Consider the following 11848-nt stretch of genomic DNA (forward strand, 5'->3'; position numbering starts at 1 on the left):
GGTTGTGGCGTGTTAGCAGTGTAGCATTAGGATGGGATAAAAGACATTGTGGACACAGTGATGATGATGATGATGATGAAAATGAGGAAGAGAAGGATGAAATCTTAGTACTGAGCCTGGAAAGTGTGGAGTAACTACAATACAAACTCCAAGCACTGCAGGAAAATTGCAATGAATACAGATTCTAATGCATAATTAGAGAAACAACAAATAAAAAAACAATCATGTTCTTCAGGGAACTATAATATTGTAGTACTGAACTGCGAAATGCTCACATTCAGAGATAAAAGTTTGGAGCTTTTCTCCCTGGGCCTCTGCTGAAAATGGACATGCATCCAGTCGGACTATCCCGGTCAACAAATGTAAAATAAAATAAATAAACTTAAAATCATAGAAACTTTGGTGACCAGTTGAAACTGTGTGTTGTATAATTTTCAGTCCCTGTACATTCATTTGGCACAGGAAGACAGGTCTAGGACTGCAGGGGGAGTAGACTTCAGTAGTTTGGGAAAAAGAGTGGTAAATGTAATGAAAATGTGGTAGAAAATAATAAAGGAGGAGATGAGAAGGAATTGTGGAAATAAATTAAAAAGACTGAAAATGGAATGAAATAATGCAGCAGGGAAGAAGACACAACACCAACAAACGCCATATAAGAAAAGGCAGCAGTGCATACTTAGTCACCTGTAGCTCTGAAAAATGAAATGACACACCAATGGTGGTAAAGGCTGTTTTTTTTCCTTCGAATAAATGGAAAAATGCAGGAGGAAATATCGGCAAATTACTTCAGTGGAAGGAGAGGTGAGAAAGTCACATATGCTGCAGACTGGGCCGAGCTACTGAATAATTCCTTCCCTGTATATGTATGTAAGAGGAAAACACAAAGTATCAGCACAGAAGGCTAACCTTTGTATAGTGAACAATTTTAAAGAATGGCTATCTTCCTATGCATGCAAGATCAGAGGTAGAAACTCTTCATCTACTGCTAAAGTTATGAACAAAAGGGATCCATACCATTATGTGCTGGGCTCATTTGTGTCCAGTATATACATCAGCCTTCCAAGCTATACCACAAGAGTAATTAATGAAATATGCCAATAACCCCAGATGGGGGTTCTGGGTCCAAATACTAGTGATATTTGCAAACTTTTGCAATGGTTAGATTCTCTCTTCAACTGGTCAAATGTGACTAGAATCTCATTTAACAGTAAGAAGTATAATGCATCTCTTACTGGTCATTGTAGTGGCCAATTTCCATACTCTCTTGACAATGATTTTATTCTCAGAGCTTTATCATTGAAAGACACCGCAGATTTCAACATGTTAACTTTATAACTAGAAGGCAAACAAATAAGAACATTTTTTATAACATTAGCTATACGAGTCCTTCGGTTGTGCTGCCTTTGTATAAATCCTTAATTAGTCCAGTCACAGAATAAGCAAGTGTAGCTCATGCAGTTCCAGAGATTTAAGAAAATTTAAATGTGTCTAGAAGTTTTTTTGCAAAAGGAAATATCAGCACTGAGCAGGATTTTTCATATAAGGAAAGACTAGTTGCTCTCTATTGACTATATTCTTCCAACGTGACACACTACTAATCTATACATGTCTCTATAAGGAAAGTCTAATCAGTATATTGGGGAATAAGTTTATTTGTTCTAATATTTATGCTAGAAATAATGAGATCTAGACAAAGCTTGAGCATTTCAACAATAAGGGCAAAAGCTGGTAGAATAAGCTTCCTTATACAGATGCTTGAGGACAAGGATCTTTGACCATGAATTGCTAGGATGCAACTCCTTGATAACCTCTAACACAGATTTGAGATGGAGACTAGAATAATACTTATTCTACAATGTTAGTAAGCAAATTATTTTTACAAGATGTTTAAGAACAAAAATTACCACAGACTGTAAACAAACCTAACAGGGAACAGTTGTCATTCCAAGGAAATGATTGCTACTTCATGTCAAGTTTTAGTGCCTGTGTGCAGTCATCATGTGGTTATAAAGGTTAAACTATTCCTAGAAAATTCTGCCAAACTGAAATGTAAGACAATGTTGTTGTTGTTGTTGTGTCTTTCGGCTTTTCCCGGTTAGAGGTCGCCACAGCGGAACTCCGGTCCGCTAATGATTGGTAGTTGATTTTTACATGCCGAGTTACCAGCCCTGATGCACAACCTTCAACGAAGGTACGCCTATTCACGTATGTCTCCACACAGAAGACGCTCTAGCTGAGAATTGAACTGGACAGCGTCTTACTTGTGAGGCGACAACGCTACCACAGCACCACCACAGAAGGTTAATAACAGACAACATGGAAGCAAAATAGTCACTATGTAAAACTTATTGGAGTTAAGTATTCAGTACAAAAGAAGGAACATGGCAAGTTTTGAAAGGAAATTGTTTGAATGCAAAAATAAAAAGAACGCAAAAATAAATAAATATATAAACAAAACATGTTTAACATCAGGATCTAGACACACAAGGTCAGGAGGATATATTTCCATAAGAACAAGATACTGAAGGTAGAAAATAAAAATATGAGAAATGGAAATAAGATGGAACTATAAATTTGAAAACTGAAAAAAGCAACAGACAAATTAAATATCGTATGAAACAGTATTAGAAAAAAGTGAAGATAATTATATAAAGATACTGAACATAATAGGAAACCATTCTAGATATGTAATGTGGTAGGATTAAAGACTTTAAACTCAATAAACTGTGTGTAGATTCTAAAATTTATAATCAGACACAACTGATTATAGATATTTATTTACAAAATCTTATGCAAAATACTTTGTCTCCACAACAGGGATGCTAAATTGGGCTAGTAACATCCAGCTAACTTCAGATACTGACATTAAGTTAGATTATATTGAAAAAGAAGTATGCAGACTGAACCCAAACAAAGCACAGGAAGAAGACAAAATTAGTAGTAATGACCTGAGAACACTTCAGCATGAAGTTACAGTACTATTATATTTGTTATTCACTGGGTCATTTAAATATGGGAGATTCCTTAAAATGAGACATGCATTTGTTAAATGCATCTTTAAGGGAAAGGGGATATTGAAACCCAGAGTCATATAGACTCACAAGTTTATTTTTTTGTTCTGAAAAAATAATGGAGAAGGTTATTCTGGATAAATCCTTGTTAGAACTGGAAATGATGAGACATGAAACCATATATCATGCATATGTTGAAAATATAATGTAGCATGATGTTCTATAATACCATAACAGCTATAAATGAAAAGGTATGTTGCAGTATAATTTATATAGACTTACCTTCAGCCTTTAATATGGTCATACACAAAACACTGATCAATAAATTAAAACAACTATATAGTAATGTAATCTTGATAAGATTAATAGCTGCATGTGTACAAATAGGATATGACAAGTATACAGCACCTGAACAGGATGTGAAATTCTAGGTCACAGTCAATGTGTCCTATAGGGCTCTGTCCTATGTCCATAATTCTTTAGTTTGTATTTTTCACAGCCATGAAGGGTGCTTTCTCCTGTCACAGGAATTTTGTCAATGTAAGCATTTTGAGTGGCTTAACCCAAGCTCCTTGGCAGGGGAAATTTGAAATGTGTCACTATGGTACCTACAATGTCTTTCCTAGCAAATGCATGCTTTCGCAAACTTGCTATGAAGGTTACCACCCATTGGTGGCTTGGTGAGGTTAACATCCACTCTCAGGCCACCTTTTCCGTCAATGGAACTCTCTTCACACTTCTGTCTCCCCCAGATGGGATTGCCCCAACTACCTGGCACTATCTATCACTTGAGGTACTAGTCAAGCTTCTGTCACCTGGGCAGTTGTCAGGACTTTATCATTATGTCACCAGCACCAGCTAAACTAAAGGCACTTCAAGCTACAATTACCACTGTTACAAACACTGCTCATTTTGTCTCTAATGTGTTCTATTTTCACTTACTGTATCAGATATTTGTACAATCTGCTTTTAACTTTGCATCATATTTTTCTGTGTCTGTCTACCCTGTTTTTATCTTTGCCTCAAGTTTTTATAGTCTCACAGACTATGACTAGCCCATACCCCAGGCCAGCAAAGTTAAATAAATAATTAAATAAATAATCAAAATGTTAATCTGTTTAGGTTAACAAAGTTAAATAAATAAATAAAATGTTATCTTCATTTGCATTACCATAGTACATGCTTGCACTTAGCATTTTCTGTCCACACCTACACTGAAAATGGGTCATGCCTGGATAGTAGTTCCCAGTCAACAAATTTAAATAAAAAATATAGTAAGTAATTAAATGCTAATAAAGAAATTCAGAGAGGGGAAACCATGTATCATAACATTGGTTATAGACTAAGATTTAGCATTGCTTGAGGAAAAGAAACTGCTTGTCTGTTGGCCATTCCAAAAATCTTGACGAGCATTTTAGAGAGGTTAGTTGTCAGTTTCTTAACAGTTACCCATGTACACATGTAGGAAGAAAAGGTTTTCTCCAAACAGCTCTTGATAATAGTGTGCCATTGCTTCTGAGAAGCATCTGGATATCTACATAAATATTAAGTGATATATATATATATATATATATATATATATATATATGTATATATATATATATATATATATATATATATATATATATATATATATATATATAATCCAATAGAAAGCAGCATAGGTCATAGGAGCTGAATCTATGAATAAATACAGAAAGCAACATAGGACTTAGGCTTGAATCATAAAGTACCCCTCATGAATAGGTAATAGTATAGAGAATATATCCTTCATATAACCATGGCTCTTTCCTGTTGGCAACTGGGAACCTAACCATCTTCTAATCTCACCCCTATAGGCTAGAGGTCATTGAGTAGAAGGCTGTAATCTCTTGTATCAAATGCCATACATAACTCCCCAAAGACTACTCTGATGTGTATTACACCTACCATTTTTCTGAAACTTGAATCAGGTAAAGACAGTGTAACAGTCATGGGTTTAATCCTCAATTGAATACATGCTTTTGCAAAAGCATAACATTAAATTTGGGGGAAAAAAGTCTGACTTGGTTCCTGACTTTAGCCAGTAATGGTTGCCTACAGTTTGGCTGAAAGGTTTAGAGATGTATAGCATCATCTATGTTGTGGATTAGTTTGATGTGTGCGATTTTGAAGGAGTTTAAGAAAATGCTACTTGTAACAAAGAGTTCAAAAGCTGTACTAAGAAATAAGAATTGCTAGAGACACTAGCTTTAAAACAGAATCACTGGAGCTTAGCTAACACTTATCTGTAGTTTTTTTTTCACATAGATTTGAACCTTGTGCCCTGGCAATTTTCTTGAATGAGAAAACATGGTAATCCGTGAGCTATTAGGACATCTACGTATATGATAGAACAGAGGTATAAGGGTCTATATTATATGCTCGAAGAGTCTTTTCTTCAAACACGTAAAGGTTGACACATAAAGAGCGAAAGTTGTAAACTGTAAATGGCCACTTCTGTGAATTTTTCCTATGAAAAAATTTCACTTGGCCGTAAATATAAAAACAAACTTTAAAACCCTATTCAAGTGGGGGGCTTCACCCCCCACCCACACCCATCGATGTGGAATGGTGTGCCCCCCACACACCCCCTAACTAAATATACCAACTCTGAGATCACTCTACATTGGAAAAAAAGGCAATTCCCGATAACAGCCAAGGACATTTTTTCACAGGGAAAAAATTCACGGAAGTGGGTGTTCACGGTTTCCAGCATTCGCTCTTTATGTGTTGGCTTTTAAGCGTTCGAAGAAGAGACTCTTCCAGCTTCTAATATAGACCCGAGGTATAGTGGGTGAGAAAGAATAAAGATCAATAATCCATTCAGAAAACAACCAATATACAGCTTATCCAAAGATATTCTCTGAATACAGTTTCCACAAATGAAATGTGTACCGGAGAAAATACATAAAATAATTCTCAATATTTAATATGTAACATTATTAGTAAATGCTGCCTTTGTCTTAAATAATTCAGGGTAAAATTTTAATGTGTCATCATAAGTTGACCATTCACTGTGTCCACCATGACCCAATGACATTTATTTTGTTTTGATAACTGATGTTGAATGGATAAATATATTTACTTCATTGAAGGTTACCTTGAATTCATTTTATTTTATTATAAGCATACTAAAGTCTTAATACCAAGGATAATTTATATGGGCTGTCTCCTTCAATAAATGTGGAAGGATCTTTTTTAGAGATATGAAACACATGAGTTTATCATCTATATTTTCAAGCAAGCAAACCTTAATGTCCCATCTTGCACCATGTAAAAACAAAATGAAATATTGCAATGCATTTAAACTGCAAGCAGTGTATATGCTAGCCTAAAAGAAAGTCCCAGGAATTAATTAAAGAGCCCTGAGTGAGCCAAAGGCCCTTCTTCCACAATACAGTATTTTACAATTCAGAGATATGGTAGCTGGGATGAGGTAAGATATCATTATTGGCAAATTAGCATTTCTCTGAATCACAATAACTTGTCACACACACACACACACACACACACACACACACACACACACACACACACACACACACACACACACACACCACACTCCATCAACCATGTGCCCTCCTGTGGGCTCCCCCAATCCCTGTAATAGCAGAAGTGCCATTACAACATGTATCTAATAAGCTCTAGTGACTAGTGTCACCCATGCTCTGATCCCTGTCTTGATGTTGATGTCATTAAGGCACTTAATGCATGAGTTATCCCAGAAGTCTAGGGATTTTCCTCATCCTCAATCTCCATATTGATGTCTGAGCTACTATGGCACTTATGTTATATGTATCCCTGGTGTCTAGTGATTCCCTTACCCCCAGCAACTGTACTGATATCTGTGCCATTGTGGCACTTAAGTTATATGTATCTCTGGTGTCTAGTGATTCCCCCACCCCCAATGACTGTACTGATGTCTGTGGCATTGTGGCACTTAAGTTATATGTATCCCTGGTGTCTAGTAATTCCCCCACATTTGATCCCTATACTGATGTCTGTCCTATTATGACACTTATTTCGGAGAAATCCCTGGTATTAAGTGGCTACCCCTTCCCCTAATCCACATAACACGTCATGGTAGGTAGGCAAACACAGCCTTTAATCTGTGTTTATTATTGTGACATGGTGGGGATGGCTGTGCTGATCTACACAGCTAATCATTTCATTGGCTAGTTATCACATGTTTCTCCACTGGAGTGCCTCATTAGCATTCAGCACTGCCATGGAGCCAGCCTTGCACAGTGTTACAAGTCTTCAAGTTAGAACACGTGCAGCATTGTGTTAGGGAAGTTGATGAATGCCAAATGGGTATTGCAATATGCACACAGAGATGTACACATTGCAGCACATTCAGGCATGCCCTCTATATTTTATCTGACCTGTGAGTATCATCTGGCGTTTTCAATGTATCCAAAATAAAAAATGTTACAAAAGGATGATCCCATGTTAAAAAATATATATGTATATGTATATATATATTATATATATATATATATATATATATATATATATATATATATATATCTATGGGTCTACTTCATTTGCCCGACACCAAATGACTGAAATTTCATTTGACCGACACTTCATTTGACTGAGAAGTATTATTGGCAAGTAAATGGGATATGCCCCCTTCCCCACTGTAGTGCGACCCTGGAGTTAAAATATATAGTTAGGGGGGTGTGGGGGGCACAGCACAGTTTTGCTTTAATATTGCTTAGTAAAACAAAAGTAAGTGGGGGGCTTCACCCCGGAAACCCCCCTTTGTGGGGAGCTGTGCCTCCCACACCCCCAACTATATATTCTAACTCCAGGGTTGCACTACAGTGGGGAAGGGAGCATATCCCATTTACTTGCCAATAATACTTGTCGGTCAAATGAAGTGTCGGTCAAACGGAATTTCGGTCAAATGAAATTTTGGTCAAATGGGGTCGGGCAAATGGATGTCGGGCAATCGGAAGTTAGGGCAAATGAAGTAGATCCATATATATATATATATATATATATATATATATATATATATATATATATATATATATGGGTCTACTTTCTTTGATTGAAATACCTTTATTTTGAACAAAGAAAGTACGACCTTACTTTCGGGAAAGTGCAATTCAACAAAAGTGCACTTTCAAGAATTCTGGTTCAGCGAACCGGCACTCTAAATAAAACAGAGCACTACAGTGGGGATAAGGGAATATACCTATTTCCCCACTGTAGTGTGATCTCGGAGTTAGTATATTTAATGTAGCAGGGGTGCTGGAGGGCTTGCCCCCCCTAGAAAACATAGTTTAAATTGTTATTTTTTATTTTAACTGCCGGTTTGCTGTACCAGAATTCGCAAAATTGCACTTTCATTTAAGTGCACTTTCATTAAACTAAGGTTGTACTTTCTTTGTTCGAAATAATGGTATTTATATATATATATATATATATATATATATATATATATATATATATATATATATGTATATATGTCAGCCTGTCATTCAAACTAAGAACCAGTCAGAATGTCAGAATACTGATCTACTAACATGCAGAAAATATAATACAGTCAAAAGAAATTAAAGCTACTTATATACCAGTATAGAGAACATTGGCCAATGAGAGGCTATGTTGCTTGATAAATGCACTAAGAAATAGGTAACGAGATTTATGAAAATAGAATATTAGTGAAGCTCATTACTTTGTCAGAGCATAGAAGGGCTGCATTCAGTCCAATACCTAGATGTTGCAAGGTACTGTCTTAGGTGAATTCCACTGATGAGGTTGATTTCAGTTGTCAGTGTAACAGCATGGGGATGGCAGAGGCTGGAATCTTGCTTAAGGCCTTCTAAAAAACCCTTTGAAATGAAAAGTAAAATAAAGTATATCTTTGTTTTGCAATGGACTTTTTCACTTTTCACTGTCCTTTCATATTTAGCACAGTTTTTATTTATTTATTTTTATATTAGCTTTTGTTTACTGCGGTTGTCCATCTAGGTATCAGTTGCCCCTTTTCAGTGGAGACCCAAGGAGAAAAGCTCTAGGGATTTCAGGTACAATCTCTGTGCGAACATATTTACATGTATGCAGTAGTTTACTACTAAATCTTAGATCAGTAAAAGTCCGGATAGACAAAGCAAGAAAACTGGAAATATTATACAGCCATTTAAAGCATACTGTATGTTAAAGAAGGCAAAATGCATTCAGTTTGTTCCCTCATTCTTCAAGATCACTAGATGAGAAATTATACAAAGCCAATGAATTTTGCATGATTTTAAATGAGGTCAACTTTACCGAATTCTATGACCTGTAAAAGGATGCTGTAATCATGGAATAGCTATACTACAAAGTGATATATTTTCATGTACTTAATAATATTCAAATATATATTTTATATGTAGTTTGCACTCAACTTCTGTTACTATACTATTATAATCTTTATACTCTGTCTTCTTTTTTTCAACAGGTAGTTATTTCTTCTCCAGTGGAACAAAATTAATTGAATATGACCTGAAAAGCAAAAAGATTGTTTGTACTCTGAAAAACAATGCATGGCTGGGCTGCTGAATTAGATATGAAAAACACCTGGTGTTCAGAAGACAAATGTGTAGATGTGCTTCTTGACATTATTTTGTAAAAAGTATATTAATATAATAACCAAAATGTTATTTATTTATTTTTCATTTTTGGAACCCTCCCACCTTCCCTTAGGCGAATGCACCCCCATTCAGTTAGTCTGCCTGTATTGCTGCCTGATATGAGACTACACGTCTGTGATGGGCTCCTCTTTGATCTCATGGAGGCCTAGTGGTTAATGTCTGTGCTTGATAGCTTCTGTCTGACTTTGTATGTTCTTTTTGTGTCTGTATGTGTTTTTCTTCAGGTACTCTGGTTTTATCTCACCTACACAGACGTGCTTAAAAAAACAAAATACTTACCCCTTGTCTCTTTCGCTTTCATTCTCTCAGATTACTATCTTTTCCTTCCCACTTCTCCTACAAAAACAGTTTTACTAAAATTAACAATGTGTATACTGTCATAAGTCCTGATTATCATTTGTATTTCTGTCTTCTCGTGTATCTTAATGTATGCCAAAATGCATTATCAAATTAATATAAGTTATGTCTCTCTATGACCAACAGCTATTAAACTTTATACAATGAAGTAGTAGTGCAACTGTCATTACTATTAGACTGACGCATAAGCAGTATCACAAAATGTCACTGAATGTACTCCAACTTATTTGTTGGTTAACTCAGTATTAGCACTATGTTCTTAGGATGTTTGTGCTGTCTTTGTTTAAATATTACTGTGTCTAAATCTGTGTGTGTGTGTGTGTGTGTGTGTGTGTGTGTGTGTGTGTGTGTGTGTGTGTGTGTGTGTGTGTGTGTCTGTGTGTGTGTGTGTGTTACGCATGAAACATAATGTATTATAACATTGGGAAAAAAGTTTCATGATGAGTGAAGAAAATCTGCATTGTTACTGTTATTACTTTTTTGACTATGAATTTTTTTGACAGTTCATCATATACCTTTAGATGGGTTTTCAATCTTTATTGAGTTGTATGTATTGTGAATCAGTGTGGCAGAGAAGTGCAATGTCAAATCTAAATAAAGAAATCCTCAGATTCCGTTTCTGTTTTCATATACATCAAATGTTAAAGCTAAGAGACAAGTGAAACATCTATTGTAGACACTTTTGAAAACATAGTGAACTGGGTTACAAGTCTGACATCAGTTCATAGGTTTAGTATAACTGGAAAACATCAAAACTCTTTCATTACATGATGCATTCACACTTAGTTTCAGGAAAGTAGAAAATAATGCTGTCTAACTTCATTACTGTTCAATTAATGTGATAGCAAATGGAGAAGTATCTGCTTCATTCAGGCAACCAATGAAATAAGCTCATTTACTGATTTTGGAGGCACGTTATTAGCGGACCGGTATTCCGCTGTGGCGACCCCTAGCCGGGAAAAGCCTAAAGACACAAACTGATTTTAGAGGCACGTGCCTCTCTTCATGTTGCAGTTACCAAACCCTGCACAATTTTCTATCTTGTAACCCATCATTTCATCTTTAGAGACTGGACTACAATTGCTTGGGATGATTTTCACTTGAGTTTAAATACCATAACTACAATAACATTAGCATTTTCCAATGAGCACCACATGTATAGACTGCCAGGGGCTCTGTTACCTACAGAATACAAACTGAAATCCAGTGTTCATCCCCCTCCATGCTGCATGAACTTTCATGCATTGACAAATCTCTAGCCTGTAACAGATGTTAAGTAAAGGCTGGCCATCTGCAGACTGATACCACTAAAGGAGAATGACACTTAGTGCCAACTCCATTCCTGTATGGCTGACCCTCCACTTCTGGAATTATGTTATGAACCTGGGTATTCATCATTTGAAGATGTCCATCAGTTACATCAGCAGGCTGGCTGAAAGCTATGTTTAATTTATGCATGGCTGAATTTGTATGTTCAAAAGATGTCTTGTGTGAATAGTTGAAGCATATATTAGTCCCAATAAACAATGCATCATTTCCTTCAAATATTACTTTTATACTTTTTCTTAATGTTTTTACTGTTTGTATTGCCTTACAATGCCCACTACAAAAAGCTTTGACTGTGGTCAAAGGGGCTGTAAGTGAAAATTTTGTAGTGCGAATGTTGCCATTTCAGAGTCCTGATTTCACAATTACCATATGTAGACTGACAAATGAGTCAGTATATATACACTTCTGCAGGTCACATAACTGTAAGAATATAAGAGTGAAAAAAGACTGAACAAATTTTAGAAAAGCTTATATCACAAGCCC

The 11848-nt window shown here is 35.9% G+C and overlaps 1 protein-coding gene across 1 annotated transcript in view; it reads left to right on the plus strand.

Moving 5' to 3' along the window:
- LOC122802773 (stromelysin-1-like) overlaps positions 1-10647 on the plus strand; it is a 220913-nt gene extending 210266 nt beyond the window's left edge. Inside the window, exon 10 of the mRNA XM_044072559.1 lies at positions 9487-10647. Coding sequence (XP_043928494.1) covers positions 9487-9587 — 101 coding nt within the window. The 3' untranslated portion in view covers positions 9588-10647. The remainder of the gene's footprint in view (positions 1-9486) is intronic.
- Positions 10648-11848: the final 1201 nt, after the last annotated feature.

This window comes from Protopterus annectens, chromosome 5.part0 (assembly GCF_019279795.1).
Source record: "Protopterus annectens isolate FY-2018-M chromosome 5.part0, PAN1.0, whole genome shotgun sequence".
Lineage (NCBI taxonomy): Eukaryota > Metazoa > Chordata > Ceratodontiformes > Protopteridae > Protopterus > Protopterus annectens.